The sequence below is a fragment of the Maniola hyperantus genome, chromosome 8, assembly GCF_902806685.2.
Source record: "Maniola hyperantus chromosome 8, iAphHyp1.2, whole genome shotgun sequence".
NCBI lineage: Eukaryota > Metazoa > Arthropoda > Insecta > Lepidoptera > Nymphalidae > Maniola > Maniola hyperantus.
This window is the reverse complement of record NC_048543.1, coordinates 5,823,067-5,840,792: the sequence shown is the minus strand read 5'-3', so window position 1 is coordinate 5,840,792 and position 17,726 is coordinate 5,823,067. Positions and strand designations below refer to the sequence as shown.

At 37.3% G+C, this 17,726-nt stretch overlaps 2 protein-coding genes across 5 annotated transcripts in view; one reads left to right on the top strand and one right to left on the bottom strand.

Annotated features, from left to right (window-relative positions):
* The window catches only part of MRP (Multidrug-Resistance like Protein 1), a 54,095-nt gene extending 38,439 nt beyond the window's left edge, over positions 1-15,656 (top strand). For 2 of the 4 annotated variants that reach the window (XM_034971086.2, XM_069500256.1), the window contains exons 19-26: positions 5,521-5,741; positions 6,383-6,600; positions 7,224-7,422; positions 7,982-8,080; positions 8,489-8,691; positions 9,068-9,282; positions 9,798-9,964; positions 10,177-15,656. In XM_034971086.2, the coding sequence (XP_034826977.1) occupies positions 5,521-5,741; positions 6,383-6,600; positions 7,224-7,422; positions 7,982-8,080; positions 8,489-8,691; positions 9,068-9,282; positions 9,798-9,964; positions 10,177-10,371 (1,517 nt within the window). In that variant the 3' untranslated portion in view covers positions 10,372-15,656. Of the gene's footprint in view, positions 1-4,142; positions 4,367-5,520; positions 5,742-6,382; positions 6,601-7,223; positions 7,423-7,981; positions 8,081-8,488; positions 8,692-9,067; positions 9,283-9,797; positions 9,965-10,176 lie in introns of all 4 variants that reach the window. The other 2 variants (XM_034971085.2, XM_034971084.2) reach the window with 1 other exon arrangement.
* Positions 1-17,726, bottom strand: part of LOC117984626 (leucine-rich repeat-containing protein 40-like) — a 210,114-nt gene that overhangs the window by 152,388 nt on the left and 40,000 nt on the right. The gene's annotated exons all lie outside the window — the stretch shown is intronic.

Below are 17,726 nucleotides of genomic sequence, written 5' to 3'. Positions count from 1 at the left end.
AATGAAACTGAAGCCGCATCACGTACTGTAATAGATCACTGGAACAGTTCAGTTCTTAAGCAATGTGGCAGCATTCCTGTATCCCCAGGGATTCATCAGTGGATCAACAGTAGTTTCTTTGGGGACAGATAACCAATCAATGGACGATATACTCGTATCTCGTGGTAACTAGAGATTACCAGACACTCTTGTTGAAATCATTATTGCCCGGAGGAGATCTCAAAATAACTGAAGCTTATTTTTCAATATAATCATTATATGGTCCGGTTTGAGTTTTAGTAATCCTTATCAAAATTACAGACATAAATCATTTAAATTGTTTGTCTTTTAGACATTATATTTTAACTTATTAACCCTGGTTAGAAATAACAATAACTTTAATAGGTGACAATGAATGAAGGGGACGTGGTTATATGATCTAACTTAACGATTAATATTTTTGTTATTCAATTGACAGATTAACTCCCTTTGATTCATCATAGCGTTGTGGGTAATACATTTCACCAGCAGATAACAAACACGTCTTCATACATAAATGCTGTATGTTTTCCGGAGGCACATCAATATGGCGGTTTTACATTACAATAAAACCGATATTATGTGCCGAGAGGGAAAACATACAGCATTGCAGGAACTTCTTCCTGGTGAAGACTATGACATCCAAGATGGCAGCGGCTCACTGCCTTGCTGGGTGAGACACTAGCGCCCCTATATCCGGTAAGGTAAACTACATTATTGCATAGGAATATACATGTTTATGGATGAAGCGCGCATATATGCGGTGAGTACATAATTGCTTCTTCATACATAAATGCTGTATGTTTTCCCTCTCGGCACATAATATCGGTTTTATTGTAATGTAAAACCGCCATATTATTACTTATAATATTTTCACATGTCTTCAGACAGATATAAGGCTTTTTGTTAGGAGTTTAATTTTACATGTGGTAACTCTACCCGCGCTTCGACACTCTTTCATCTCGGCCTCTACAGTGAGCTGTTTATGTTTAATAACATATTAAAACGGGATAGCAAAGAAGAATTTCACAGAAGACTTTAATAAACGAGTATAATAATGGTTTTCACTGATAAAATTATTTTATTATTATTTTAAAAAATATACACAAATACTTGACATGCTAATTTGTAAATAATGTGCATATGACAAAAGCTTTTTTTTGTACTTCACTAATAGTGTATGGTATAAAAGCGTCCTATATTATTATGTATGTATTTTCACACTGGTTTGTTGATGGCTATTGTGATAAGGATGAAATAATAATCGAAGGTTAATTAAAATCCTATTTCTGCTAAATTAATTCAGCAGCAATCTAATTATGTACTTGGATGATCAGTACATTTACATTAATTGAATATCCCATTACTGAATGTTTACAATTAGTGTCTAAATTTCTTATAAAAACTTAAATTTTCTCTATGCATATAGGTTGTTTAATATTACGTAATGTATTATGTTGCGCCGTTCTTGCGCCGTGGCACGTGGTGTGTTGAACGGCGGCGCAAGACCGACGCAACATGTGTGGAAGTCCCTAAGAGACCTATGTCCAGCTGTGGACGTGTATCGGTTGATGATGATGATGAATGTATATGTTTTACTGTGCTATTGTTTAATATATATATATATAGTTCTATTCTAAACTTCAGTAAATAAATAAAAGACTCAAACTCAAAATAATGATCATATTTAAAGAATTTCGTACATGTTTCTAGCAATTGATTTTTATTAATTCTACTTTGTAATTTCAAAATGTGACCTGTATTGGTTTTAATCTTTTGCTTTATTCTATTTAAATAAATATAATTTATATTATTATCATAAGAAAAACATTTTTTTATATTACTAAGTAGTATAAATGAATAATAATGAATACATTCTTTACAAGTTTTATATACAGCGTAAAATTTTAATGGTTGCTTTCCAGCGGTGGAACGATTTGCCCTCATTAGTACTATCGATATTCGATACTGTCAAATTTTAAACACTTTAAATATTTTTGTAAAATAATTAAAAAAAAAAACAACTTGGAAACGTGAGAAATAATAGTAATTCACTTGACAAAACGTAGGTACTACTCGAATCGCACGCGCTGGCGACAAAGTCAAAATGTTTAGAGCAAGATAAGCTAGAACAGCACTAACTAACACGCCCGCATGGCCGGCCGCGTATTTACATATTACTATTGGTTCGAGGTTCCTTTGGAGTTTTGTTTTTGACAATAATGTAAATCTGCCATTGTTTGATTCAATTTCAAATATCTTTTTAATAAATCGTTTGTATTACCAAGTCAAAATCATTTCGCTGCGGCAAAACAACCATTAAAATTTCACGTTGTGTATAAGTAATATTTTAAATTACTTTTCTGTAACAATTTAATTTATTATTATGGTTTCATTACGGGATCGGCAACTAACCTTTTTCGCATGAATTTTTACCAAATTATTTATTTGGTATATTTTTATTGGCATGTTAATCTTAAGGTTTTTTATTATTCATTATCTGTAGTTAATCATTATTTTATCATTGAAAAAATTTGCATGTTCTATTATATTTCTAAAATCTGTTATATATTTTAATAATAGATTTATTTTATTATATTTTAGTATACAAACATTTTACTTTGAACTGAAATAACATGTGCCTCTGTTTGATCCACTATTGTAATCATACAGTGTAGCGAAGATTATTCTACTATAAGTACTAAGACAGCAAAATAATGTCATGTATGAGGTATTTGTAGGATTCAAAATTCAAAGGAGCTTAGTTTATTAGTTCTGTAACGTAAAGTTACTGGAGCAACTACAAGTGCTAGTACATGCGACTAAACTATTTTGATTTCGTCGTCGAACTCTAAATGATTGAAAAGTGCGTTTTAGACAGCGGCACGCGTTGTGAGAGTAGTGTAAGTACCCACAACTAAGCGATCATACATTTTACTTGCGAAGCGATTGCCATGACCTCTGCTTCATTATTTATCATAGTCAACTTGACTCCGTCCCAATTAATGAACAAAAAGCTCATGTTTAGAGTAAGTTTTTTTTTACCATTAGACTATAATGATTTTTATCAAATGGTGTAAATAACCGAGACCTAAAGCCTAACGTACTCTCTTTAACCAGCAGAAAGGTTATAGTGTGCGCAAAACAAGTGCTTCAATCTGAAGTTGCAACATGGCGCAGTTATTGGACTACAGTCCGTTCACAGTTATTTTACCTCTGACGTTATATTTGGCACCATTGCAAATCACACAATAATAAACCCTCTAAGGAATAAAGCAAACAAAGCAATGGTGCCAATATAACGTCAGAGGTAAAATAACTGTGAACGAACTGTACTTGTTTTGCGCGCACTATAACGGCATTAAACTCCGTGATCCGTTACGTGTAGCAGCGTTTTGCAGTTTCTGCAGTGTATGATCGCTGCAGTGTACAGTAGGATAGTGTAAAACCGCATCCGCGCCAGTGAACATTTGTATTGTGCGTTGAACTGCACCAAGATCCGAACTTGTGGCGAAAATATACCTATATTATAACGCGTTCAAAATAAGAATAGGAATGACTTTTCACAATGTCCATCTTAGCTAGAAATATATTTTTATTCAATATATTTTCAATAAAAGCGGAGATAGCCTAGTAATTAAGACGTCGGCCGTCGTCCTATTTGGAGGCTTCGGAGTTCGATCTCGGACACGCACCTCTAGGCGTCGTGGTAAGCAATTGAATATCACTTGTTTTAATGATGAAGCAAAACATCGTTCGAAAATCTGCATGCCTGAGAGTTCTAAAGGTGTGTGAAAAAAAAGTATGCTCATCCGCAGTTGAGCGCGTGGTGAACTATGGGACTGGACCCTTCTCATTTTGGGAGATCCTTTCTTAGTATTGGGCCGGCAATAGGAGCAAATGATGATGTTGTTGATGCTGATATTTTAAATACATTTATGTATGTAAATTGCAAAGTATCCTTTTAACCTTTTTAATCCTTTTAACCCTAATTCTCGAGTGGCAGTTGACAGATGATGGTCATTAACTCCTATTTTTATTTTGAACGTACATGCCGCCTGCAACACACGATGCAAGTTAGTGCCTGGCGTTTACGCGGCTTACGGTGTGAGCGTGTGTGTCAGTGGTGTCGGTGTCGGTGTCGTCGCTGGCGCTGTACCTGGGTACGCTGACGGCGGCGCGCGTGCTGCACGCGGCGCTGCTGGCGGGCGTGCTGCGCGCGCCGTCCATCGGCTTCTTCGACTGCACGCCCGTCGGCCGCGTGCTCAACCGCTTCAGCAAGGACGTGGACGTGCTCGACAACGTGCTGCCGATGACGCTGCGCGGCTGGACCTCCTGCTTCTTTGCGGTACGCCCGCACACGCTACTACCATCCCCTTGTACCCTCCCAATCGATTCGCGAGCGAATATATTATTATGACTAGACCCCGCTATGTTACCGCATTGTCAGACGGCGAAACAGAGAAAAGGGTAAGTAAGGGACAAGATGACACACTTATAAACGTTAACCTTTAAAAAAATATTACAAGATGAAAATCGACGTATTATTTTATATTATATTTACCAAAACTAGATTGAGATTAATGTAGAAGAATACAAAACAATTTTTTGTATTCTCTTCAAAAACACATTTTTTCCCGACAATCAAAAATATTGCCAAAACGCCTTCACTTTTGCGGTGATAGAAGCTTATGATATAGTTACTGCAATGACCAGAGTAAAATAGACGACCGCTGCAAATGCCGCCGACTGGCAGCACCGATAAATTTCTAAAATATTTTTATTCCAAAACACCATTCTCAAAGTGTTCCATCTTGTCCCCTACTTTTCGTCTCGAAATCTCAATGCAACAAAATATCGGGTCAAATAATGAGTCATATTAAGATATCTCTAAGTAGCAGTTATGTTTATCAAAAAAAAAAATATAACAGCAAAATAATTCAAGCATGTTTATATAGGTGTTAATTAGCTATGAATATAAAATACAGTTTTATAGTTCTTAATCTTATTGCATTATTCGACAGCGATTCGTCCCCATGTACTTCATTGCATCCCTTGTCCAAAATATTAACTTTGAATAGATCTTTTTTTTTTTTTTCATGTACCAAATTGTAGTTACAAAGTAATAATAAATTAAGATACTTATTATAATGTATTTGGGATCAGTTTATGATTATGCCTGAATCCCTACCAAACGTGCTTAGACTCGTAACTATTTTCTTGATCATTTAATACAACTAACAAGATCTCGGCTTGCCTTTTTTTAAATAAATTCTAATTTTGTAGAGCATGTGTTAGTTTGTTATAGTGAGTTTAGCGCACTTTATCTCGTCCTAATTTGCACAGTAATTGTTGTCATCGTGTCACCAGTAGCTATGAGAGCCGATACTCAACAGCACACCGTAAGATAGTCGTAAATAATGTATTCATTATATCGTATATTAAATCGACGACTGAGAGCCTGTTAGATAGTTTAATGTAATTGGTGGACGTTGTTTGCAGCTATAGCGTCATTTTTCGCGGATTTAATGCCATACTTGGCTTGTTGGCGGGCGGCGAGGATTCTCCACGAAATTTTGTTGGACAATGTGTTAAAAGCGCCCTTACAATTCTTCGATGTGACGCCCCTCGGCCGGATCCTCTCTAGATTTTCTAAAGACGTGGACGTTGTCGACACGTCGCTACCTACTGAGCTCGCCGACGTGATATATTGCGCGTTTGAGGTAATAAGGTCATAACCAAAATATGTGTATCTTTAACGCGAGTAGATTTGGTAATAACTTTGTTTCATTCATTTAATTTTTTTTTCGTTATAGAGGTTGCACTACGCATTACAAGAATAGCCCGCACACTTTATGTATAAGTTTTATTGGGCTGCCACCTATTCATTTAAATAATATTCAATAGGATTACTTATTCTTTGCTAAAGCAATATGTTCCTGTAGTTGCGGTTGTGCGTGGATGTGTGTGTGTGTAACTTGTTCTAACTTTGGGTAGTATGTTTTTGCTTTCGTATTTGTTTCCTAACATATTTATGTTAGCTTTGCGATTCTGTTGAATTCAAAACGTGGGTGCTACTAACATGATTTTATAACTTGAAAACTTTATATTTTAACATGTGTAGTACAATAATAATAAACTGATCCCAATATGTTATATTTATTATTTATTTGTCTGTGGAATTAACCATAACTAAAGAACGGAGTTAACCACAACGCTTTTTACGCGTCATATGTTTACTAGTATATGTTTTTATTTTTATTAAAACAAAATGTTAAATACAAAAATAGACAATAATATAATGGTATAAAAATTGAAGTTAAATGATTTAATTAAACCTTTATATCATCGGTTCTGTTAATAGGTCCTGGGGACTCTATTCGTGATCAGTATCTCGACACCGATATTCGTTGCGGTGATCCTACCCGTCGGAGTGGTATACTATGTAATCCAGCGGTTTTACGTGGCCACCTCGAGGCAACTGAAACGGCTTGAGTCTGTCTCGCGGTCACCTATTTACTCTCACTTCGGAGAGAGTATAACCGGGGCTACTACGATTCGAGCGTATGGAGTTACGCAGAGGTAAGTGGAAGATGTCGACTATTATTTCAAGTTTATTGAATAATCGAGTTAGTATTGTGTTGTGTCCATACTCCGTCCGTTGTGTCACGGCTCCGCCATGTAAGATATCACTGTACGAAAGTCAAAATCGGTTAAATGAATGGGCCGTGACAGACAGGCACACATTCGCATATTTGTATGGATGAACATAAGGATGTATTCAAATTATGTTGCGCGGAATTACCAAGGTTGCAACTTTGTGGCCGATTTGTATGTAAAGCATTTTCATACAATTACCTACCTAACCCAAATTATTTAAAATTATTGTTATTATCACTGTATCTATTTCTTTTTTAGGGTTCCGTGCCCGGAGAGTGCCAACGGGATCGTATCACTAAGCCTCCGTTCTCCGTCCGTCTGTCTGTCTGTCAGCGGGCTGTATCTCGTGAACCGTAATAGTTTTATTACCGCTCTAACAACAAATAACAAAAAAATCAAAATGGCTGCCATGACAATTTAAAATAAGGTTAAAAGTGTTGTTTCTTGTACGATGGTGCCCTTCGTGTGCGACTCGCGACTGACCGATTTTCAATAGTTTACAATAAACTCGTTTTCATTAATTCTTTTCACTGGTTGTCTTGTAGATTCATAGAAGAGTCAGAGCGCGGTGTAGACCACAACCAATCGTGTTACTACCCGAGCTGCATCGCCAACCGCTGGCTGGCCATACGTCTCGAGATGATGGGCAATCTTATCATATTCTTCTCGGCGGTGTTCAGCGTTTTGGGCCGAGATACCATCGAGGCGGGCGTTGTTGGCCTCTCTGTTAGCTACGCCTTACAGGTACATATACAGTGTGAAATAATGTTCGTTTTCCCGTGGCAGAATGATTCGCCCTCAGTATACTATCGAAACAGAGTTACATTTAAAAAAATAAAATGTTTTTTTTTTTAAATAATTAACAACAATATAATCTTTAACTCGAAAGCGTGAGAAACAATAGTAATTCAATTGCTATAACGTAGGTTCTACTCGAATTGCACGAGCTGCCGACAAAATGACAATGTTTAGAGCAAAATAAGCTCTCACTCGTAGTGTTACGACATAAACTACCTTGCACGCACGGGCCGACCGCGAAGCTATCACCAGGTATTACTATTGTTCGAGGTTGCTTTTGAATTTTGTATTTCATTATTGTAAATCTACCATTTTTTAATTCTAAAAACTTTTAAAAGCCAGTTGTATTATTAACACAATCATTTCGCTGAGGGAAAACAATCATTAAAACTTCACGATCGATGTATTGAAGATCTCGAAAATCAAACTGTTTGTGAATAAATATGGCCGCCTGACTAGTATCAAAATCGAACATTTTAAAAAATTAGTTTTTGTTTTGTTACAGATTACGCAAACATTGAATTGGCTCGTTCGAATGACGTCGGAAGTAGAAACCAATATAGTTGCCGTTGAAAGAATAAAAGAGTATGCGGAAACCAAACAGGTTTGTTCAATATTTTACAAGCGTGAAAAAATCTTCACGCTTATTATATTTTCTTTCTTCTTTTGAGAAATTGCAACTATAAGACCTATCAAAGCCAAAGCATAATATTCGTTATCATTGTATTGATAAACGGAATGATTCCTGCGGGGTGATTCTCTAACTCAGTATCTAGCACTCAATGATAGCCACCGAGCTTATTTGGCATTGGTTGGTTCTATGCTGCTTCACTGAGTGATATCAAAATAATTTTTCATAGAAAACTGTCAATGGACTAAAAATAAATGTCAAATAAGCTCGGTGGCTATCATTCAGTGTTAGACACTGAGTTGGCGAATCAGTAGGCAGATCTGCCCGGCCAGTCGTGATCATGTGTAGCCCATCTAAGGTTGTGGTGACATCGTTTCCCAGGAGGCGCCGTGGGCGGTGGGCTCGGGCCCCGGCTCCACGTGGCCGGAGACGGGCGCGCTGCAGCTGGAGCGCCTGTCGCTCGGCTACCGCGCCGGCGAGCCCGCGCTGCGCGACCTCACGTGCGCCGTGGCGCCGCGGGACAAGCTCGGCATCGTGGGCCGCACCGGCGCCGGCAAGTCCACGCTCACGCTCGGCCTCTTCAGGTGCGCCCCACGACCACACAAACACGATATTGAAGTTACAACTAGCGTCAAAACACACAACGACCTTGTAGGTTACCTACAACACAATATACGCACGCACACTAACAATTCATAATTTGGCCGGAGGCGAACGCTGCAATGCTAATCGGAACTCGCACCGTGTGTCGCCTCTAAAAATGTTGGTCATCAATATTTCGGTCTTGTAAAATACTATGTGCATTAGCAAACACGACTAACTTTATTCCAAACGCCATCGGATCAGCGGTTGCGTCGTGGAAAGGTTACAGACAAACAAACAGATACATTTTTGCATTTATAATATTAGAATTAATGTGGTCCTTAGATCCTTCGAATTAAATGCTATTTTATTGAACAGGATAGTAGAAGCGATGAGCGGCAAGATCCTGATCGACGGTATCGACATATCCACGATCGGGCTGCACCAGCTGCGCTCGCGCATCACCATCATCCCGCAGGACCCCGTGCTGTTCTCGGGCACGCTCCGCATGAACCTCGACCCCTTCGGCGTCTACACCGACGAGGAAATCTGGCGCTCCTTGGAGCATGCGCATCTCAAGTCCTTTGTGAAAGGTACAGCTATCGCAAAAACACGTTCAAGTGCGAGTCGGACTAGCACACGAAGGGTTCCGTACCAACGGACAAGAAAATATAACGCTTTTTAAACCCAACATAATAGCTATTTGCATGCCAAATTTTAGCCAGATCCATCCAGTAGTTTGAGCTATGCGTTGATAGATAAGTCAGTTTTTCCTTTTATGTATAGATATTAGATACTAATATCTATACGTAAAAGTTGCTCCAGCCAGCCCAAATCAGTATCAAATCTTTAATCTTTTTTCGTTATGTAGAAATAGAGTTTGAGGTGGAACTAATTGCAACAAAAATGATTCTTGTTATAAAAGGGCTCTGTGGGCATAACAATTTTTTCTCCTAACTTAATTCTAACCATAGAGCAATAAACAGAAGTTATGTGATCTGTTTGGAGCTGTTGCTAGACCTTAAAAGTCATCGACAAATTGGTGCGATCGTCTCTTTCTGAAGGCATTGTCAGTAAATTGATAGATATCATTTTTGTGTTGTCTCAGGTCTTCAAGCAGGTCTCCTGCACGAGATATCGGAAGGAGGCGAGAATTTGTCTGTAGGTCAGAGACAGCTGGTTTGTTTGGCGCGCGCTCTGCTACGGAAGACGCCGCTGCTGGTGCTGGATGAAGCCACCGCAGCCGTCGATCTGGAGACGGATGAGCTCATACAGGTATATAGGATTACATTGTCTGGCCTGCCCCTTGAATAACCCTGTAATCTAGTGGGAACACCGCTGAAGGAGTGGTCGAAGTGCACCAGGCACCCAGACCCCTCCCCTTGAAAGCGATACCTATACTTATCGCACATTCTCGTTGAGTATTTTTTACTAATCTCAAAAAGTATGAACAAGATGCTTAATGTCGTACAATTGTCTCATTGCAGAAAACGATCAGATCGGAGTTCGCATCGTGCACGGTGTTGACAATCGCGCATAGACTTAACACTATCATGGACTCGACCCGTGTCATGGTGCTCGATCGCGGCCAACTCGTGGAGTACGCGCCGCCCGATCAGCTGCTGCAGGACAAGAACTCTGTCTTCTACGGCATGGCCAAGGACGCCGGCCTCGTCAACTAGCCAGCACCGACCAGCACTAGCCGACACGAGCGTGGACTCGATCGCGGCCAGCTCCTGCAGTACGTGCCGCCCGAGCAGCTGCTGCAGGGCAAGAACTTGGTCTTCTACTGCATGGCCAAGGACGCCGTCAAAGTCAACTAGCCAGCACCGACCAGCACTAGCCGCCACGAGCGTGGACTCGACCGCGGCCAACTCGTGAAGTACGCGCCGCCCGAGCAGTTGCTGCAGGACAAGAACTCGGTCTTCTACTGCATGGCCAAAGACGCCGTCAAAGTCAACTAGCCGCCATGAGCGTGGAGTCGATCGCGACCAACTCGTGAAGTACGCGCCGCCCGAGCAGTTGCTGCAGGACAAGAACTCGGTCTTCTACTGCATGGCCAAGGACGCCGTCAAAGTCAACTAGCCGCCATGAGCGTGGAGTCGATCGCGACCAACTCGTGAAGTACGCGCCGCCCGAGCAGTTGCTGCAGGACAAGAACTCGGTCTTCTACTGCATGGCCAAGGACGCCGTCAAAGTCAACTAGCCGCCATGAGCGTGGAGTCGATCGCGACCAACTCGTGAAGTACGCGCCGCCCGAGCAGTTGCTGCAGGACAAGAACTCGGTCTTCTACTGCATGGCCAAGGACGCCGTCAAAGTCAACTAGCCAGCACCGACCAGCACTAGCCCCCACGAGCGTGGACTCCATATTGAATAAGTGTTTGACTCTCCATGTGATGAGTGTGATCACGATCAGTTTCCGTCAATTTGTTCTGAAGGTCAAGTTACGGGTTTGCAGTGCGGTAAACGTGTTAAACTTGTGTTGTAAGTTTTTGTAGTGTGGTGTGTGTAAGACTTACTATGACCACCAACAAATATAGTGATCTGTCTACTCGTATATTCAACATGTTTTCGATTTAAATGCAAAATGTTCACTCTCATAAACATCCCTTGTCGGTACTATAAATGAAATGTCGCGACATTTGATATCTCTACTTAAATATAACGTGAATTTAATCAGGGTATTTCAAACAATTTTTAGGGTAATTTAGGGCGAATTCTTACAGAAACTAAAGTAAAATCAAAATCGTAAAAGAAAACACCGCTTCTGACACTCCTAAGTTAGATACTTTCCGATACTCATGCAATCTATCAACGAATTGACGTCACGACAGTTATAAGTGATTTTTTTCATATTCAACATTTTGAGCTGTATTAAAAAGATTAAAGCAGTAAGTAAGTACATTAGAAAATAATGATTAGTTTGAGTAACATATGGCTGAATACTGAACCAGTTTAGGGAGATCATTAATATTAAGTGTGATTTTTACATTTTGTCCATAATTATAACAATTGAAAAAAAATTTGTTTAGAGCGCTCTTATATTGTTTCTGTATTTGGTCGTTTAACATATTGTAATGACGAGCATTTAAAGGTTGTACAAGTTAAAATAAGTAGACAATAATAAATCTTAAAATATTTTGCATTAAAAGCTTAAATTATTTTTATAACATAACACATTCATAACCAAAATCTCTAACTAGCTAAAAGCAGTGAATAAATAGCTGATTTCATGTCTGAGTAGATGTCACATTGTTACGGCGGTTACGCACTCATCCGATCCGAGTCCGTGAAAATACGTCCTTTTTGTGAGCTTATGACATATGTCGTAAATAATCGCTGGTATTCTCAGGAGTGACTAATAGAACTCTGATGACGGAAGTCCAGTGCGTAATCGCCGTTATAATACATTACTTCACGAAAAAATTAACGTGTTATCCGAAAGGTGTGGATTTTTTTAAATATAAATATATTTTTAAATATATAGATACATAGATTTAGAAAATATTTCATCTTGCAAAAATACCAGCTTGTAATTTTCTGTTAGGCCTGTCAATTTACTTTGTTTACAACTGAATAGGAAACCATTATGCATTCAAAAACAAGCTGAGCTCAGGCGAAGGCTTAAAATGGCGATGTATATAGGTGTTGGCTGATTTTGTTATTTTTATTAAAAAACCAGCTGATGCCCGCGACTTCGTTCGCGTGGATTTAGGTTTTTAAAATTCCTGTGGGAATTCTTTGATTTTCCGGCATAATAAGTAGGCTTATGTCACTCTCCAGGTCTTTACCTATACCCATGCAAAAAAATACGTCAATCCGTTGCTCTGTTGCGACGTGATTGAAGGACAAACCAACAAACAAACAGTTTCGCATTTATAATATGGGTAGAGTGATTATCATGTAAACAAATCGAATATTGTAAATATAATTTTCTGATAAATGAATTATTAATTACTGTGACTTAATAGGAATACCTGTGTGTATATATACATAATAAAATTATTTTATTTAATTAAGCCCTCGCCAGACTGACTGAAATACGCATTGCAGACTAGCGGCCGAAATAATTAAAATCAATCCAATCTGTTGATAGGTTACATCTTGTACATAGCAACTTTGCTATTTATCAACAAATGGATGGTCTTTTATGACATTTGACAATGTTGCAAAGTAATTATTGACAGGTTACAGATAGATAGATTATTATTAATTTCGGCAGCTAGCAAGTATAATCTTTAAAAAAGTGGGTAAATTTACTTGACACGCGTAACAACACATTTATGTTAAATTCATGATGTATTTGTCCGTTTGACAGGGCCACAATTAATGCTGGGGACTGATTTAAAATTCATAGAAACAAAATTTTCAGAGTTTCAGAATTATTTATCAATCTACAGTACATACTTAACTATTATAACTTAAATTAATTATTTGTGGCAATTATTGTACACACGTAGTTACCACTCCATACCGCCCGTTACTTATTTTGTTTTTTAAAATAGATTGTTTTACTTTATTAGAATACATAATTATTTATATTTTTACTAATTTTATTAGGCATAAGATTTATAAATGGTGACATTTAAACATTTACAAAAGTTCTAAAATATGTACAGATACTTTTGTACAATTGTAGTATGGTCTAGCTGCTAGCATAGGGATAAAAATGGGATTCTTATGGTTATGGAAATTTAAACTAGGTTTTCTATAAAGTGAGAGTGAATCTGTACAAATGTGGAAACCCTCTAACAATAAAATTACCACTACTAACGATAATAATATATACATAGATCAGGCTAATCTATCTACAAAAAACCGGTCAAGTACGAGTCAGACTCGCGCATGGAGGGTTCCGTACTCGATTATTTATTTCGTCATTTTGCATGATAAATCAAAAACTATTATGCATAAAATAACAAAAATCTGTTTTAGAATATATAGGTAAAGCCCTTTCATATGATACTCCACTTGGTACCTACTTCTTACTTTGAAATTATTTCTAAATTTGAAAATACCAATTATTTGTTCACGTAATGTAACCACAAATCCACGGTACCTACCTGCCAAACATGATTCTAGGTTAACGGGAAGTACCCTATCGGTTTTCGTGACAGACGACAGACAGACAACGAAGTGTTCCTAAGGGTTCCGTTTTTCCTTTTGAGTTACGGAACACTAAAAAGGCAGCTGAAGCTAAATCCTTTAAAAAAACAAATTAGTGTCTTTTTATAGTGAACAGTGTGGCTAATTCTGTTGTACAAAATTTCTAATCTAAATTGGCAATTTTCTGCTATCCTTTTCCGCTGGGGGTATTATGAAAGGGACAGCAATACATATATTTAGACCTGTCATATTAGTTAACTTTAGAGATTGTGTAAAACAAAAATAGCCACAGTTGTATTAATGTTGGCACTATTTTAAAATTCGTAAGTGTATTTGGGTAGGACCGAATTAGCACCAATGTTTATCTTGTAGAAAGTATAACAATGTCAACCTTTATAAGGGAAACTTTATTTTATTAAGTAGAAATAAAAATAATAAATATAATACTGTATTGTGGCTAATTCCTTTGTACACAATCTCTAAACTAAACTAAAATATCACGTCTAAATCTATTGCTATCCCTTTCATAATGTTGCTTGCGGAAAAGGAAAGCACTAGATTTAGACCTGTTAATTTAGTTTAGTTTAGAGATTGTGTACTAGAGAATCGGCCCCATTGTTTTGTTAAGATGATTGTTATTTGTGTGCTTAAAACTAATTGCGTACTTATTGATTTAAAATGAGTGTTCGGTAGCTTTAACGATTTATTCGTAAACTTAATTTTTATAAACATGGCAATAACTTAATGGATGAAACATCCAAAACATAACAGTGGAACCACACAACAGGGAACCAGCTTATTATTTGAATGAGAATATTTTATTCAACTGTTAATTTTAATGTGTTCCATACACAAAAGATAATATATAAATCTGGACTTGTCTGATGAAGGCAACAGGTTAAGGCGTGATTCACGTTACATCGTGCTTGGGTTATCAATTGTCAATACATTTGTAACCTAACGGGCAACAGTCTAGTATCAATTACATTGGTTTCACTACTTGCCGAAACTGTATACAAGTGATAAGGGGTCTTTCCTTTCAAACGTGCCAGAACCACACCACAGCGTCAAAACTGTCGCTTAGCACGAAGTTGTATGAAAACGCAAGACTGATGGTAACTTGTGCTCAATACAGACGACATCACGGTCTCAAACGCAACCAATCGCCCGCAATGGGCTGACCTCGCAACTATCGTATTATTTAGTAATTTCTGGTTGCTACAACGCCATTTGAGGCAGCTACGAGACACTACCTCTAGATCTGGCGACATTTCTGCTACTGTGGTGTGGTCCATCTATATACGCTGTGTTCAATATTCCAAGTCGGTGCATTTGCTTGCAATAACTTATTCCTAGTAATATTTTGTAGTAGTAAGTCTACAGGTGCAATCGTGAGCAATAATTTAAAGAACCTTGAAAGTTTAACTTTTTAGCAGTATATGATATTTTATTGTGACACATGTTCAAATTAATGTAGTGTAAATGCAGAGCTTGTCGCGTATGCGTAAATGCAAAGAATATGTAAATGCAGGGTTATAATTTTGATTATAACAGTTTTGAGATTTGTTTACTGTCAAATATACCTGCTGATTGGTAGTATGGCTGACGTCTCATTCAGCATAAACCGAACTCCCCAAAAGCACAAATTTGAAGCTATTACAATGTAAACCATGGCCGTAGTCAGGATACCTTTAAGATTTCATTTTTTGCCGAATCCTTCCGCCTAGTTTTTTTAACGATTTTCACAGCTTGCCTTTTTAGATTAACAGGCAATTATGAATAGCCGATCGATCCGCTGAAAATTTATGCCATACTTAATTATTGAGCACTTATGTACTATAATTTAAAAATATAACACTATGTGGCTAATTCCTTTGTACACAATCTCTAAACTAAACTAAAATATCACGTCTAAATCTATTGCTATCCCTTTCATAATGTTGCTTGCGGAAAAGGAAAGCACTAGATTTAGACCTGTTAATTTAGTTTAGTTTAGAGATTGTGTACTAGAGAATCGGCCCCTATATAGCACTAGCTAATATTTTAAAGGCTGTGTAAGATAATATTATAATATGGTATTTTATAGCACTGCGTTACCTAAACACGTAAGTAGGTACTTGAATATCGCTTATCTATGACTAAGCAGCCCATTTTGATCGTGCACTAACACATTTTGACACGGTGTTAAAATGGACTATTTGTATTTACGTAGTCCATTTTCACACATTTGATAAGTGGTTTAGGTTACACGAAAATATAAAACGATACTCATATGACTCAAGTTAGACTAATTCACGCTTACATTAATAACCTACTTAAGTCACACGTATCGTAATGTGCTGAACCTAAACTGGGGGGCGGTGACGCGACACAGACGCGTGGTTGAACTGTAGACAAAAATCGGAGCGCGTCGTCGTTGCGTGACGTGTAAGCAAGAACGAGAATAAGATGTTAAAAAAATGGCGTTGTCTACAGTACAACACGGGAGCTTGAGGGGAAGTTACAGGGGAAGCTGGCGGAGGGTTGCATTCCAGGCGAGTCCCAACTTATCGCGCACGAGTAGTATCTGATGAAGGCAAAAATAAACAAAAGAATAAGCATTTTACGACCTCGAATTTAGTTATTATTAATTATTACATATTAACCACGAATGCAAGATTTACTTTTTTTATAAAGTTTCGAATTTTGTCAACTTAGCCAATCGACGATATTTTGTCAGATTAGTTTATTTAACAAATATGTATGTATTGTTAGGAATCATAGATGATTAACTATTATTACTTATTATTTTATCCTGTTAAGGCCAGAATAGTGGTTTATTCTACGTTAACAAAGAATTTAATTATTTGCTTGTATAAAATATAGGAGTATTGATATTTGATTAGGAGGATTGAATTCAGGACTTCATAGTACATGATTTATAATATGAAGTAATTGATTTGACCAATACTTTATAACAACCAATGATAACTTACACGCGATTAAGTTGTTGTTTAACGCCGAAATTACTAATTAATAGTTAATACTATCTCTAATCCTTAGCTCAAATCGGTCGATAAGTTACTTAGCAACGTTGTTAATTGTCAAAAAGAACATACAGTTTTTGACAAATACTTAATGTTGCAAAATAAGTACCTAACTTATCGTTATAGGTATTAAATAGATTAATTATTTATTAATTTCGGCCGTAAAGCTAATGGTTTCATTTCATATACTTCATTGACCTACCATTTTAACAAAATACTCATTAGTATCATGCCATTTGCACAAACCAAGTTGAGCCTTTTTAAACTTGTCTGTATAGTTTATTCCCATGAATGTATATTACAAAATATATTTTTTAAGTTTCGCGTAACTAATTATATTTATAATTTGAACATTTAGTAGTAATTCTGTATTCTATTCCTTTCAGAGGTTAATATAATTTGGCGCTAATGGACAGAAGATACCAAATAAAAACACTTGTTAAAAGTAGGGCTTTTTTATATAGATTATTATTTGGATCTTGGAAATTTTTAAATATGATTGAATTTGTAAAATTCAAACATCTATAAAAAAGTTCTTTTTTGACATAATATCTTACTGTAAGATGTTTTCCACATTGGTTTTGAAAACAAAAAAAGGTACCTATCGAGTTGTATTATTTAGGGCAAACGCATACACACACAAGTAGAATAGGAGGAATAGATAGTAGAGTGGAGTAGAGCCAAGTCTTTTTGATAAAAACGTTTAGTGTTGCAACTTCTTATTACTATACTAACTATACCAAGTAAAAACCAATTTATTTTTTGCACATACTACTTTGCTTTATGTATATACGGTTAAAGTTGGTATAGGTACTCGAATCACGGAGTAGACTCGAATGACACGCAGCACGCCTGGGCTAGCCCGCGCCGCTCTTTTATGCCAAAGTGAATAAAGTCTAGTTTG